This window comes from Drosophila miranda, chromosome 4 (genome assembly GCF_003369915.1).
Source record: "Drosophila miranda strain MSH22 chromosome 4, D.miranda_PacBio2.1, whole genome shotgun sequence".
NCBI classification, from domain to species: domain Eukaryota; kingdom Metazoa; phylum Arthropoda; class Insecta; order Diptera; family Drosophilidae; genus Drosophila; species Drosophila miranda.
Genome location: NC_046677.1, coordinates 13630471 through 13647357, shown reverse-complemented (window position 1 = coordinate 13647357; position 16887 = coordinate 13630471). Strand labels below are relative to the sequence as shown.

Below are 16887 nucleotides of genomic sequence, written 5' to 3'. Positions count from 1 at the left end.
CAGATGGCGTCATGGGCGTGTTGCACTTAAGCTCGCCGCTGCCTGTGCTGCTGGCCGAGTTGCCGGAGCTGCCGCTGCCGCTGCTGCTGTTGGACTTGGTGGAGGAGCCGCGCTCGTTGCCACCGTTGCTGCTGCTGTTGGTGGTCGACGAGGAGACGGGGGAGCCAATGTTGTTGTTTTTGTTGTTGTTGTTGTTGTTGTTGTTGTGGCTGCTGTTGCTGTTGCCATTGAGGGACGTCGTTGTGCTGACGGCCTCATTCACTGCCACATGGTTGTTGTGGCCATCCAGGCCGCGCCGCGACCCATTGCAGAGCTGAGGCAGGTCCAGGCGGGAGCTGGAGAGCCGCACATCTCGTCGCAGCTTCTCATTGTCCAGCTGGATCTGTGGAGCAGACGAAGCGATACCCATGAAACATTTGCATTCCCTCGAACAGCAGGTATTATGATCCTCCTCCTGGAGTGGACTGTAGCCCGAGAATCGATGCCCCAAAAAGAGGCTGAAAAAGCGCCTGCCTTTCATATATTTTCGATTCATGCTCCACTTCATATTGTTTACAATTTGAATGAATACATTTATTGTACATATTTATCAAAGAATTTAGAAAAACATTTCCATTTTTTGCATGGAAGGTTGAATCTGTTCGAAAACGATCCTCGATCAGGGGCACATACATATGTATATGTATTCTTGAATGTTTAACAATTCAGAAAAAGATTCGGAAAAGAAGATCTGTTATACCGGATGCTGAATGACTTACCGGCATTTCGCATCGATCCAACATTTTGGCGGTTTTTGTGTATTGTCGATTCTATCCAGAAGAAGATATTTATCCAAGAAGATTTGTCCGCTTAACCGGTTGAGTTCTCGCCACTCTCCACTCTTCTCCACTCCTCCAACGTTTTACGATTGATAACTTTCGGGGTGGCACGTCTCTGGGGCGCACATTTGCATTTGTTTTGGTTGTTGGGGCCAACTGCAAATAAGGAAAAGAAAAGGTAAAAATACACTAAAATATGTTAGCAAAACAAAAGGTTTTTGTTGTTTAAGCCCTTGACTTTTAACCCTTTAACCGCCGCAGGAGGTGTGGGTGCACCGGTAACCGGTAACTGGTAGCTGGGTAACCAAAGAACCACAATGAGAAGTCAAAGAAATATCATTATAATAAATAATAAAGCATCGGCGAGCAGTGCGCATTCCAAGTGCACACCATAAATAAAACCCAAATCGCTGTACGATAAATGGTGGAGAGAAACGCCCCCGAAACAACAATATCAATGACATGTCAGGGAGCACAGCACAGACCATAAACCGAACCCAGTCCGTCAGTCGGAGCGACAGCCAGAGTCCATGGCAGTTAGCAGTTTTCATTGTCAAGGCGGCGACGACAAGCGGCGTCATCAAATGCCCAAAACTTTGTTCATATTTCCTTCAAAAGGGGTCGTAAAAGGTCTTCCAGGTACTACGTACCCCCTCTGGAACCAGACCACAACCCAGCCCAACCAATTCCCGGCTATCCCATTCCTCCAAGTGCAGCGGCTGACAGGCATAAAACTTGGAAACCAAAGTCACGGCCAATTATGAACCCTTTCCCTGTGCCTCACCTTTCTGGCTCGTTGTGCATTTGCCAGTCGCCTCGCACTCCCACTCGCACACGGACTCGCAATCAATATGCATAATAATCCTCCCTAAACCCTTTCGACAGACTACACTCGCGAAGCCAGCCCCCTTCGGGAGGGTAAGTGCAGCGAAAAGTTAAGTTTGTTTGAAAAGTTCCCTCATGAATAGAGGCATAATGAAAGCGTACACTAAATGGATAATGGGTATTACTCCTTCGCTCTACTTGTGGTCGATAGTTGACTTGTTTCTCTCAGTGCATCTCGAACAGGTCCCCACATTTCAAGGTACCATCGACAATCTTTTCCAATAGTTTTCCGCCATATTTCTTGGCCTGCTGGCCTCGGGGTTTTCCATCCCAGGTACAAATTTATTGGCTTTTAAAACTTTTCTGTCATAAAATTATAATTTACAGCATTCGCTCTCGTCATCAAACTCTCGACAGTTCCCTATTCGCCACGACAGTGGGAGTGGGAGTGGAGTTGGAGTTCGGGTTTGGGTCGGGGCTTTCCTAAAGAGTTTTCCTATATATGTATATTCCGAATTGTATTGTCTGCTTGTTAAGTCGTTAGCTATGCCCGCGTTTTGCCCTTCTTTTTGCTGCAGACTCGGCCGAAGTTAGCTCTTAACTCGGTTTCTGAGTTGTGTTTCTCGTTGGTTGGATTTAGCCAGTCTGTCATTCAGTCAGGCAGTCAGACTGTCTTGTCTGGCTGTCATTAAATGCACTTTTTGGGCTTGCCATTTCTCTCGCAATTTGTGTAGAAAGCCAAGAGAGTTGAGAGACAAAGACCCCAAAGAGTGGGGCCACGTCTCGGGTTAAGTCTGGGCATGGGCATGGGTCTGGGCGTAGGTAATTTGATAAGCGAAAGTTTTTTGAACCCCCCAAAGCCGACTGCAAGGCTGTGGCTGTGCCTAAATTTAGATCGTACCGTTGCAAAGGTGTCGCTGCTGACGGCCACAACTGCGCATTGTTCTCTTTTCAGATTTAAATGACAAATCAATTGAGACTGAGACCCAGACAGTGCCACTGGCGTCAATTGTAATTCATTCCAACAATTACACGCCTCGGAAACCGATTGCTTGGTTTTGCATTGATTTCAATTGAAATGGAAAAAAAAACCCAAGATCTTTTGGATCGTTTGTCATTGCTGCGACACCCACCCGATATCTGAGATATCTCAGAGATATCTGCAATTTCTATTAACGACATTGAAACTCAAATGTCAGACTCAATGCTGTGTGTGTCTGTCTGTCTTTTGGCTCTCAAGTTTACGAAGATGTCTTTGGCCGAGCTCTGTTTGGGTCTGTCTTTGGCCTCGAGATGGCTTTCGTGATTTTTTCTTCTTGCCCTGAATAATTGTGCTGTGGGTACTGGAAAACCTCCAAATGGCAACTCAATATCAGATCGCATTTCAAATCGAAGTCTCATTTGGGTTCCCACTGACTCACGGGCGCGAGCCAGAGATGATTTTGGACCAATCCGAGGGTATTGGACCAATATTGTCGTTTCAAGAACCAATCAATACAAAACCGTAGTTAAGTCTTTTGGATGTGCGGAGGACATGTTCATTTTATTTTAGATCACTTTTTTTATTTAAAAACCCAATTTTAATTTAATTATGGAAGTGTATTCTTTGGTATGCCCTTTTCTACGAGTGTATGATCGTCGGTTCTGTTTTTGAGATTTGCTACTTTGCTGGCCGTTCTTTTTTTCCATTTGCCTATTGCGTTGTTGCTCTCTCAGATAGAGCATCGATCGTAAGAGGCGATAAGAGCTGGCTCGTGGTGGACAGTGGCCCTTGCTGTTGCTAAGTGCGAGCGAGAAGGAAATGTGCGCCCATGAATTGCGTTGCCGAAAAAAGAGGACGGTGGAAGATGGTAAGCGAAAAGAGCAATGTATGAGGCAAAGGGTTAGGCTTATATTTATTAAATAAACATCGTAGCTAAATCATAGTCGCGCTGCCCAACGTAAATCCCTTTATTTTTTCGCTACTTGCACTGCCCACTGTAGCTGAACGCACGGCAGCGGCCGTTCTTTCTTCTTTCTATTCAGTCTTCCTCGTTTCGTTTCTACAGCAATAGCCTATAGCATCCAGTTGTTCTCTCGCGCTCTATCGTTCGTGCTCGGCTTGGCTCTGACGCTCGCCTTCTCTCACCCACTCTTGCTCTTTTCTAAGACTCTCTGCGTAGGGCACGGGCAGTTCGGCCCGTCAGCCCTTGCAATTAGTTTTGCGCCGATCGTCATGCACCCAAAATACTACACATGTACATACTTTCGCGTTCCCTTAGCAATAAATGTACCTTCATGATTTTTTTTTATTGTAATTAGCAACAGCTAGTGAAAAAGCTCATTATCTTAACAATTAGAAACCCGATATACAGTATGACCAACATTTATTCGTACTCTATAAGCCCACAAAAATGTTGTTATATTAAAGACCCATCTTTATATAATCTGTTCCTATTAAAATTAAAATGTTCTACTTGTGGGGGGAGGGGGGTCCTCATAAAAATGAACTCAAACAAAAATGGCACTTTTTCGCACATACATTATTCGTACAGCCTTTAGGTTCTTCAAATAATATTCGAATATTACAGTATATATACAGTATACAATATTCCTTTGATGAAGTTTTGCGTATTCCCATTTCAATTTATCCCAAAATTCCGATTAAAAATAAGTTTGCTACAAGTGTGTTCTCCTCTCAGACTCTGATCATGTTACGCCGCATTACGTCTGAGGTCCGAATGAAAGTTGACCCCCACTGAACTTTAAAAACCAGTCATTTAGTTAGCATTTTTTATTGCTCCCCATTGCATAATCCAGGGCTGCGCTGACCCTCCGCATTAAAACACACAAAATATGATGGCATTAATTTGAAATTTCTACGTCAAGTGTCGGCAGAAGGAGAAGAAAATTGGCCACTCAAAGTAATTGAGTTGCACTAAACAGAAATTTCGTTGCTTGTCTTCGGAATTAACGATCCCCCAGATGCGAGTAGAGGAGTGGAGTGGAGTGGAGATGCGACTGCGATGGCAATGGCAATAAAAGTGTCGAGAAATTTATGGGAATAATTTGTCAATTTATGGGCCAGAGGCTGTGTCTTATTTTGACAAGCGCGAGAAAAATGATTTCAATCGCCCGAAAGACCGAATTTGTGCATTTACTCCGTCAAGTGCACCCTGCTCCCTCCTCTACTCCGACGCTTTTTTAAGGTCTGATCAGTCTTTTTTGTTGTTTAATAAATGTCAATTGCTTACCAAGGCGGCGAATTTGTTTGTGCTTCTCGTTTCGTTATTGAAGAGGGGCAGGGCAGGAGGGGCGAAGTACAGAAATAAATAAAATAAAAGCAAAACAACTAAACGTGACATTTGGTTGTTGACTTTTGACACTTGCCATCATTTTGGGCAGACCCGATGCAAGATTTATGTACGAGAGCCGCTCGAGCTGACTCGACAGATCTTCGCGTAAATAATCTTATATTTTTCCCGCTTTTTGTTTATTTTCATTCGGATATGTACATATGTATGTTTTTGCATAAGAAAATGCACCCTCGACTCGACTCGACTCGACTCCAGCTGCAAAATGTCAGACATTGTCGAACGAGAAGGAGTGCCATCTCCGAATCGGAATCCGAGTCCCAAATTTGGGCATTCCCCGGCGAAATGCCAAGAGGAGAGATTCGCGAGAGTCTCTCCTCCATTTGGTATTCTCGATGGCCTCAACGCGTCAATAAGCTGTCCAGAACTCGATTGGGCAACACTGCCTCGGCTTGATTTATTATTGAAATGTTATAATTGTTTCCCTTTGATTGGTTGACGACTCAAGTGCCTGTCGCCTGTCGCCTGTCGCCAGCCAAAGATCCGAAACTCCGAAATCGTACGAATCGTTAAAATTATTCATATTTCATATTTCTCGATCGCACGTCTATGGGGCCTTTATTCGATAGATTTACAGGCGGCACATGCATGAAATTGAAAACGATTCCAGCCTATTGTTCGATCGGTTTTATTGATTTGTTGTCTGCCTGTGGCCCAAAAACGCCAAACATCTGGGGGGTGGAAAACACACATTATAGAGCTTTGATCTTTCGATCTTATAATGCTGAGGAATACCAGGCAGAATCGGAATTCGATGGGGGATCGGCAGAACAGACGAGAACCGGGCTCGGGTCCGTTGTACGGCCATCCGTGAGATGCAATTCCACTTGCAACACGAGTGTCTACCCAGCCATAACCAATTTCATAATCGCTTCACACATAAAGAGAGCCCCAACCATTTGCATGCTTTCTTCGCCCTCTCCACCCTCCACATAATATGCAGTAATTTCGGAGCTATTTCAGCGAGCACTGACAGAGATATGCATGTTGGGGGCATATTTCTCATGCAAATGGCACCGCTCCGATTCGTGGGTCGGGGGGCTGGGGACACATTTGGCACACGTGACCCACCTTCGACGGGCGGGACTCCACTTAATTATAGGGCATGGCACCACACCCGAGAAAGGGGCATATAAAGCATCATTTGTCACAAAATTTCGGTTAACAATTACCTCGCGTGGCCCAGAAAGAGCGAGCCCCCACGAAAATAGAAAACAAATAGAAAATGGGCACAAAGAGCCGAGCCAGGGAGCAGTCGAGCAGCCAGGCGACATGCTATAAACATTTTTGCTACATTTAATTTCGCGCAGACATGAAACATAAGTGAAATTCATTTAGTTTTCATTGCTACGATTATTTTCGTATGCCAAAAGCCACCATTCAGAAGCAGGCCACCAACCAGCCAATCGACGGGACGGGAGAGGGCATTAACCAGCTAACTAAATGCACGATCCGAATCGCCACCCCCTCAAAACGTGACCCCATAAACCATTGACCCACTAACCCCCCAACCCTAAGTAATGACCTCAGGCACAAAATGTCAGCTAATCCCCCCTCCTATATGTGCATATATTCCAGCAAGCGGCCGCCCGAAATGGGGAGCGGAAGTGGCCAACGGTCGGCTGTGGATTGGTCACCGCGAAAAGTGTTGAGCTGTGGCATGCCACAGTTGGGCTAGGTCGATGCCAGACGGCATTCGTGTAGGCCAGTGCTCAGGTGTTTTTCAGCTAAAGAAAATATGAACGCAGGGGCACTCCTAGGGAAGAGCATCCAGGGAACCAACAACAGCAACAGATGTCACTGGGTCGCCTGACATATAAACCCTAATACCGCGAAAAGTGCTGGCCATCCCCCAGCTGTGCCTCTGTGATGGTGGTCAATGCACTGCCCAAGTCCGAATGGGAGAATGGGAGCCGCTCCCCCCAGCCGTAGCCCCCATCTGGCATTGGCCCAGGGGGGGAAAAACAATAACAAATTTAATAACTTCCGTTCTAGAAACACTTTTCACTGTCTATCGAGTCGAGCGTTTGTTCGGTTCGGATGCACAAAGACAATGGGGAGAGATGGCTCGAATGGGGAGAGAGGGGAGCCTTTGCCTGTTTTAACAAGTGCAGCAGGTTAACGGTTGCTGTTGGTATATACATTATCGTCCCTAACTGGAACAGCAATAGTCGTATAAAAATCGTAAAATCGCAGTCAAGTGCCTGCTCCCCCCACCACCCACTACCCCCCCCCCCCCCCCCCATGTTTCGGGTGAAATGAAGTGGAGTCGAGTTGTCGCTTTTGTTGTCGGAAAATGACAATTAGCTTTTAGTCTTTTTCCCTGCTTCGGCTCACGGCTCACTCATTTGACAGTTGACTGCATTTCTCTTTGCCCACAAACACAAACACAAACACAGACGCAAGCAAATGGAAAACACACAAACGTAACCGTAAATAGAAATGGAAAACACAAAGGAAGCAAGCTCAAATATAGATGCCTCGTCGCGGAAGTCTTCAACTGTGATTCCAGATTGAGTAATAAATACCCAAAGTACTCGCAGTAGTACTCGTACTTGCAACAGCTGCAGGCTGCAGGCAGGCAGGCAGGCAGGCGCACTGCATTTGCAAATTTTGGTTAATGGGTCTGTCGACTGAGTGTCTGACTGTCTGTCTGTCTGTCGGGAAATGCAGGAAGCAAACCCAAACGAAACTGTTACGATCTGCCCCGAAATTAGCCCCCGGGGGCTCTTATTTGTTTTCGAAATAGAGTCAACAACAATGATGAGCGTCAGTCGCGCAGTACCACGGGAGAGACGGGGAGACGCTTAGAGGGTGGACTGGGGGCGGAGATCCCAAGCAAACTTTCGACTTTGATTGATACGAAGGCAGGTGAGAGGTGAGGTGCGGCCCCTCTCCCTCCAGTAAAGTCGGCTGACGTTCCTTTTGCTCTCTGGATCTCTCGCTCACTTTGATTGATACGAAGGCTTGTGAGAGGTGGGGTGCGGCCTCTCTTCCTCTCTCTCTCGCTTCGATAAACGGCCAGCGTCGGCTGACGTTCCTTTGCTCTCTGGATCTCTCGCTCTCTGCTTTCTGCTATCGCTACTCGCTATCTAAGAGAAGGGTCGCAATGAATATCTTGATTAAAACTCCCTTCTGCTATATAAATACCAGATTCTACATACATCGATGATATGGATTCGATATGTAACTGATTTCCAAATTTTTGCAGCTAATAAACATATTTCTAATAGTAAAATTAATATCAAGAATCAAAAGAAGAAGAAGAATTCTAAACTTGTATTTATGATTACTTTTGAAATATCAGAAAAGTCAACCTTTGCTGCTAAGCCACACTGGGGGATGGAGAGAGAGGGAGGGTTCAGCCACTTATCGGAATTCAACACAGCAGCTATACGATGTGGTGATATATCAAACGATTAAGCATATGATACATGTACTTATAGAAGTAGATCGTTTAAACCTGGGAAATAAGTAGATATGTTACAGACGGACAGAGAAACGAACGAAGGGATCCATATCTGTACAAGTTCGAGCTGTCGCCCTAGAAACTCTACCCAAGGTATATTTTTCGATATACCCTCTGGAAGGGTAGTAGAAACAAGTTCAAGGGATACTTGGAAACCAAAGCCAGTAAATTGAACACCATTCTTGTCGTATCACAATATTTATATAGCCCTTTTATGGCACACACACCGACTCTTTATTACATTCTTCAGTTACACTGCCCCATACCTATGTACATACATTGTACATATGTACAAAATCTTTTCCACCTATTCAATTGGCGGTTAATAGTCTGCGCAACCTTGATGTTCATTAACCCACCAGAGCCAGAGCGCCTCAAGTTCAATCACAAAAGTGCCAGGGCACAGCAACAGCAGCAGCCACAGCAACAGCAACAACTACGAAAAAGTATCAACTAATCAAAATGTCACACTTTCCATACAGAAAGTGGAGGAAAAACACACGACGAAATCTGCTGACAGCTGACAAAACCAAAGCATCCAAAAGCAAAACCAAAACCATACAAGAAATAAAAGTCACACTTCGAGAGCCGAATCATGGGATACTCTTACAGATCGATATTATTCGCAGTAGTTCCATCGACTGTCTGTGGTTTATGGACATGTTGGTCATATTGTGTATGTTCGTTCCTTCTGTCCGGTCCGTAGCAAAAAGCTTGTCAAATAATGAATAGCCTCTTGTAGGGTATGGCCACAGCGAGCCACCGAAAGGGGTGTGGAAGCGGCGTTGGCACTTTACAATGAGCCATGGAATACGTATACCCGGAGCAATTGCCAGCTACAACGTGGGGCAGCCACGCCGCTCAGATTACACCAGAAAGCGGAGGAGCAGGGCAGAGCAGGCAGGCAGGCGCAGAGCGACGTTGACGACTCGCGCGACAATTGCCTCAACTTTGGCGTTAATGAACATGAGCACACTTTGCCACAGCCGAGACGAGACGAGATGAGATGAGAGCTTTTCACGGCTCAAGTCCCACCCCCATCCCCCATTCCAGGCCGATTCCAAGGCGGCATAATGAATTGATGTGGCCACTGATGGGAAGCGATGGCATGGGGCTGGATGAAGTCGTACATAAATTGTGAAAGAAGCGAACAAAAAGCATTTTAACATATAATAATATGAAAATAATTGAAGCAATTATCAAGAGAGCGACACACTCTGGCGCAGAGTGTCAGAGTGACAGAGCGAAGGCACGATCAAGGCAATTAATGATATTATAGTTTCTTTATGACCATCTGAGCATCTACGAGTATGTGACAATAGTTATATAAAGCCTAGAAATACAGACACAAGGAGTGACAGAGAAGGTTCTACCAAAGACTCCAACGACTGCTGGAATTGTAGTATTTGGGACTTCCTCCATTTTATTATTTTTTTAAATGTTTGGTATATTTTTAGTTTATGTTAAGTGTATTTTTTGTATAGATATTTCAAGTGAATGCTTCGTATAATATTAGTATATTTTTGGTGTATCTTTAGTAATTTTTTTGGTATACATTTTTTATACTACAAGTAGTTTTTATTTTTGGTATATCTTAAATCTTGGTATATATTTAGTATTTTTCTGGGATATTAATTTGATTACATTTTTGCTATTTTTTTTAGTATATTTCTAGTATATTTAAGTTCATTATTTGTTTTATTTCTGGTATATTTGTAGAATATTTATTATATTGTCTCTGGCTCTGCCTTCTGCTTATCCATTACCACTAATTTGTCTCATTAATTCTATCGATCCATGTCTCCTGCACACGCTTAACCGTTTCCTCTTCTGTCTCTTATAGATTATTCCCTGCTGTAATTGATATGCCCATACCTGTACCCATAGTTCTAGCTCAGCTTTCTGTTCCTCTTCGGTTAATACTACTCAATACTCTTGGCTATTCTCGGCACTTGCTTTTGCGGTCGATTAGTGACCCGACTCGTCTTACCTTTCATTAACTACGAGTATACTCTCAGCTGGCTTCCAGACTGTTGCCCTCTGGTGTCTGCACCGCAGAGAAGTCAATGGATGTAGGGAGAAAACCAACAGCTGGGTGAAACAATTGACATTTGATTGACTGACAGTTGTTTGTCAGTTTTTTGACAATTAGGCGGCAAAGTGAAATTGCTTTCGATTTCATACGAATACGAATAAGAGTACGAGTACGAGTACCAGTATGTGACCCATTGATTGAGCCAGAGACAAATGCCCCACAATTGCCTTGAAAATTGATTGGGAAATTGTGGGGGACAACAAAACAGACGAGCCCTCATTGGCCATGGAACTATTTTTAACACGAGACGAGACAGATTAATACTATTTTTGCTTCAAGCTTGCTCCGAGCCGAACAGAAGTTGATTCGAGGGAGAAAGACATTTCGGAGAGAATGCTTGCCGAAATTGGGTCAAAACTCTCCCACTCGACATGTGAAATGATGGGGCAGAAACCCCAGCGAAGGAGAGGGAGCAAATGCCTTCAATTTGAATATGAAACTAATTAGAGGGTTGCGCAAAAAAGATTTCTAATGAAAATTATCAAGTGGCATCCCTTCCGTCATCATCGCAGATCACTCTTTGTGGATGTGGCAGTGGCTGTGGCAGTGGCTGTGGATGCCCCACGTTTGATAGCACAGCAGGCGACGGTCGGAGCGAGCAGCAGGGCTCCTCGTGAGTCTACTTTTCATGTAAATTTCTATGGCTTTGAACCAGTTTTTGTTGCTGTATCTGGGACGGAAGATAAACACATCAATTGGCCAGGTTCTATGGCATTCATTTGGTCATCGCAAGCATATCTTTATTGCTAATTTTCACAGCTTGGTCTCGGATGACACACAACAATTTGGGGTTCACTGAACTCCAACCATGGAGGGAGGGGTAATTATTGATGGACTGTAGAATGAATCGATCTAGATCCAATCAAGCCGAGAGCCTCACTCAATAAATGAGATACAGATACATATCCCCCATGAGACCCAACTTCGAATCCAAATCCATCGACTACGTGCCCGGCATACAATCCACAGTCAAAGTAGAAGCCACAAATTGCACTAAAACCCATTCACTGCACACTGAACACTGAACGCTGAACACTGCACTCTTCGCCTGGCACACAGAGGAACTCTCAAGTGGTTTTGGGTGGTTTCGATGGGTGTTGCGGCGGTTTGTGGCACCTCCACATCTTCTCGAGTGTTGCTCGTACCTGAACAAAATCCCCCCCACTCCATGGAAAACTGTTTGGAAATGTATTTTATTACACTCTTCAAGGCACACACCACACCACATCGCTCCTTCCACTTAGCTCAGGGACAAATAAAATTGCTTTTAAGGGTATTTATTTTGGGGCTGGCTTCTTGGCTTCTTGGGGCATGGCATCCATTGTTTCGGATGTGTATTTGCCACCATTAAAAATGCTCTTTTTATCGCGCTTTTTTACGGCTTAGTGTTTGGTGTCTGAATATCTGGACCATTGCGAGACGAGAGGCTCTTGGCGTTGAGGCTGGGCAAGGTTTCTGCTCAGCTCAGTGGGAGAGAGAACAAGCGCACTTCTTTGTTTGCCCAAGGAATCATTAAAAACTTGACCCACTTTTTGGGCGAGTCGAACGCGTGCCAATTTCTTGAACTTTGGCTCTTGCATAAGTCGCACCTGGCGCGCACCATTCGCGCGATTACCGATGCCGATAACCGCCTTGGCGATTTCCATTTTTCTATTCCGATTCCGATGACCAAGCCCCCAAGTGCTGTACTGGTTTTGTACGGCAGCTGGAAAAACGCTGGCCAAGCCAAGGCTGTGGCAAATCCATTCACTCGTCTTGACTCCAGCTACAGTTGCAGTCTCGGTTTCGGCTTCGGCTTCGGTTTCGGTTTCTGTTTCGCCTTTTCGTTCATCTCTTGAACAATGAAAAATTGCCAATAGTCATGAAAACTAAAAGCCAAATAAAAACCGAGCACAGAAACACCGAAAGCACCCAAGAGCACAGCGGCAATTAGACATGCTATTCTCGAAAGTACAAGTAATGTCAAAGTTGTAATTAAAGCACGTCGTTCCGTCCATAAAGCTGTTCGCTCTTCGACAGCAGGGAGGGGGAGTCTTGGCCGAGATTCATCTCCGTTACACAACTCCATCGCATCCAGCAAAGTGACACTCATATGCCGCATTATGTATGCAAACTATCCATCCGTTTATCCATTCATCCATCCACTCATCCATTCAGCCATTTTCGGGGGCCCATATATCATTTTAAGCGACTAAACAGCAGCAGCATCAAAACCGAAAGCACCGACAAAATAGACCCACAAAATAAATGGGAAAACTCGTAAATAAGAAATGTCACACAGCATTTCCATATGAAAGGCTTTTTCCGTCGCGAGCAGAAAGTGGAAGTCAAGGTCTGGTTGGATGGAAGTCTCTTTCCTCATGGAGCTCTTGCGAGGGAAATAAATAAATTATAAACCAATTGAAAGAAAAGCTGGACGAAAATGGAAAGTAAGTGACTCAGAAATGACAGTCCACTGCATGGAAAGTGCAAGTCTTTTCCCCGATCGTCGAGTCAAGATCTATCAAATTTTTCCAGATTTCTTCCAACCAAATCTCATTATGAAGTTGTCAATCAATGCGGGGGGTATGGGGTACTGCTGACTGGGGGGGAGGGGGTACACGGAAAGTAACAGAGAGAAACCTTTCCAAACCTGGCAAATGGTAAATCAACTATGGCTCCACTAATTGTACTTGAGACACGGCTAAAAACCCTAACAAGCCGCCAAGTCGGACCCCGGCTGGAGTCGGGAGTCTTGAGTCTTGAGTCTGGGTCTGTCTGGGGTCCGTCCGAAACTTGCTAAACTGGCTTTCGAGGCTTTTGCTTCTTTCACATGGAATGGACATGGACCTGGACCTGGACCTGGACCTGGGCCTGGGCACTCTTCGGTTGCAGGTTTTTGAAGATCATGGTCCATGGTCCATGGTCCAGCTTGTTGCTGATGCTGCTGCTGCTGCTGTTGCTGTCGCCAAACGCATGCCTGCCTCGTTTCTGGTGTTGGCGATGCACTTAGCCTGGCTAAAGATTGCCAGGGTGAATGCCCCCGAGTTCGTTGTCGCTTCTTTCCTGACCAAACATGGTCGCACTGTTGCCGTGGCCGTAGCTGTTGCTGTTGCTGTTGCTATCGTGATCTTGTCGCAATTTACATTTTCATGCACCAATAAATGCGTAAATAATAATTACCCGTTAGGCTCTGCTCTGCACATAAATTGCCATCAATTTGCTTTGGTTTGGTTTCTTTTGCGGTTTTCACTTTGCTCTCCCTCTCTTCCTCTCTCGCCTTCCACTCTGTCTGCATCTCTCTTCATCTTTCATTTTTGAGATGCTTTTTTTTGTGGATTTTGACAAAATATTACGCATACGCAGCGATGCACGCCGCGACATCTGCAGCTTGCAGTCTGCCACTTTCACTTTCCCCACCTCGGATGCTTAATTTAGGAGACAGATTACCTAACTGACTAATTCGTTACGGCTCTCTGGCTCTCTGGCCAGCGGGCGCTGGAAAGTTGAGCCAAGTTTATCGACTTGGGCCGCACTTAGATGCAGATTCAAAACATCTGCGGGGCAGGTATCTGGGACTCAAAAAATCTGCACTGTCTAATGATTGATGGCTGATCAGTGATCGAAGAGGATGCCATCTCTAGAACCTACGAGATTGATAGGAAGACAGTCGGAACGTTTGGAGTAAATAATAATAATAAGATGACCGTATAGGAGATGAATATTTTCGAGTATAAGTCTCACTGAGAAAGAGCAAGCCGCGAAGAGAACGAGAACGAGAGGACTGACAACTCTCTCCTTCGCTGCCAAGCTACTCCGAGAGAGAGACGTAGGAAGGAAAACAGTTTTCTTCATTCTGACGCATTCTCTGCAATTTATTTATCCCGAACTATATTTAATTTACTTTTTTAAATAAATTTCCTGCTTCTAGAGGTTTTATTCATGATGTCACAGAGAAATCTTTCGTCTGAATTCTTGATAATTTCCGATTGTTTATTCATAGATAGAAAACCACCAAAACGTGAATAAAAATGCGTTGAATTTTCCGTGGCCGATTGGCCAAATGGGTCAGTGTTGTCGACAAGGCGTTTACCGATTTGGGTCAAATGTGCCCGGAGTACAAACAAGCCAGCCCAAACCGAGAAGAGAAGAGAAGAGAAGAGAATAAGCGGCAGAAGTAATGATGATAATAATTATTACCATTCGCATGGCAATAAAAAGCAAAACACAAGAAGTCTAAAGGCAGCAGCGCGAGAGGCGAGGCCCGAGAGGAAGTCGTTAATTAATACCCGAGACACGAGAGCTGGAAAAACTTCTGGCGATCTCGAGTCTGGTTTTTCTTCTGTTTTTTATTTTCTAATTAAAAACTGGTAGCCGTGGCCATCCGTTCTACGGTTTTATGTCTGGGCCACAATTCTTTTTTATGCACGAGTGCTCCGTCGAGGGTCATATTTGGGGCTGAATGGGGCTAACCCTTGGGTGACCCTAACAAATACATACATATATATTTTGTGGGTGGAAAGAATCTCTTTGTCGCTTACTTGCCGCTCAGGAAATCATTCAAAGTCCATTCCTTCTGCCCGATTTGCTTACCTGAAAAGAAGAGATAATTGGGATTACTTTAGTGTTCAATCGAAAGACTTTCTTTTACAATGGGACACAAGATGCAGAATCTGCCAACTACTTCCTCGTCTCGAACCATTGCGAAGTCGTTTTTCGAGCTGCTTTCTATTGATTAGCCCGAAGTGCGGCAAAACTTCCGCCCATTTCGTGTCTAGTGGCATCTCTTATCTGGCGTATGTCTCCCCATCGCGATGGTGTGTGCCGATTAGGGGCCGGTCCCGGTCCCTGCCTAACTGTCTGGCCGCATAACTCGAACACCTTCGAGAAGCCAACCAGAGCGCACTGCCTGCCGGCAGCGTTTTAAGGGCAGCCAGGGTCGGTCGTCTTGGCTATTTATAAGAACCAGTGCTCTGCCGTGCGTGTGCTCTTTTGTTTGATTTGGGTTTTTTGGCACGCAATAAATTTGTGTTTTCTGGTCACTTGCAGAGACCTGACAGAGTCTGTATTTGTGTCTGTATCGCAGCGATGGCCCAAGCGAAAGATACACACTTTAAGCAGCAGATACTTCAGTGATCTGCCTGCTTTTCCAGCAAATGCGACAAATGTTTTCACTTTCCATTTCAGAGAAGAAACAATCCCATGGGCAATGCAGTTAACAGGCACGCCCCTTCCTTGCCAATCAGCTCCGGCTTCAATTTCAATTGATTGATTGCCTGGGACCGGGATAATCAATTACTTATTAACTGCCATTGTCAATCAGAGGCACTTACATCATCGTACAGCGGGACAGCGGGACATCGGGACAGCGGGACATCGGGACAGAGCTGCATTAATTACCAAGACGAGCCGTCAATCAGGTTGCAGCCGTTGCATGTTGCATCAGTACGCACGCCCGCCCCAGAGTCAATGAACCAGCCGGACACCCAACCAGGCCCCCAACCGGGCCCCCAACCAATGACAGACCCAATTTCCCCATCAATTGGTTGGCTCTGATTGTTTTCCTCCGACAAGAAACTCTTTTAATAAACAACGAACCGAACCAGAGATCGGCTTGGGACACACAAAAAACCGAATGGAAAAAATTGAATCTTTTGACTTAACAATCGCCAGCCTGCAGCCACAAAACACAACAACACAAGAGCCATGGCCAATCAATTCAAGTTTTTATTTTTTTTTTTGTAAGCTTGGGTTGGGGCTGGTGCTCGAGTTGGGGTTGGGGTTGGGGCTGACCATTGACCAGCACCTCGACATCATCGATTTGGAATCGCTGCCTAATCATAGTGGAGCAGAGCACAGTCCAAGGCGAAGGAGGCCAGGCAGGCACCTTTCCCCATAATCCTCCGCTATCCATCCATCTTTCCATGCATCTATCCGGGTGTATCTGTGTGGTTCGATTCGCTGTCTCTGACCTACGATAGGTCTCGCTCTCCGCCTGATTATACCCCCAAGAGACCCAAAAGCCCCAAGAGCAGGCATTTTGGGCAGAAGAAAAAGGCCTCTTTTTCTCTGGAGGGTCGCTGTGGTCGAGTGCTTGGATCTGGCTGATAATTCTCGAATTTCTAATTGCAATCGAATGCAAATCATTGCCTGAACAACGGATCGTTAAGTCTTCACTGCTGCATCCACTTGTGGCATTTATAGCACACTCACACACACCTCTAAAACCGTCGGCAGCAGCCGCAATTGGCCCACTTTGGCTCTGCCACCTGTTGGCCACAAGCCACACACAAATATTTCCCAATAATCAGAATAAATTGCTCGAAGAATCCACGGAATGCATTGACT

The 16887-nt window shown here is 45.3% G+C and overlaps 1 protein-coding gene across 3 annotated transcripts in view; it reads right to left on the bottom strand.

The window, feature by feature from the left end:
• Positions 1 to 16887, bottom strand: part of LOC108162817 (dual specificity tyrosine-phosphorylation-regulated kinase 2) — a 54725-nt gene that overhangs the window by 13332 nt on the left and 24506 nt on the right. For all 3 annotated transcript variants that reach the window (XM_033392739.1, XM_033392740.1, XM_017297732.2), the window contains 2 exons: positions 759 to 974; positions 1 to 382 (listed from right to left, as the gene is read on the bottom strand). In XM_033392739.1, the coding sequence (XP_033248630.1) occupies positions 1 to 382; positions 759 to 782 (406 nt within the window). In that variant the 5' untranslated portion in view covers positions 783 to 974. The remainder of the gene's footprint in view (positions 383 to 758; positions 975 to 16887) is intronic.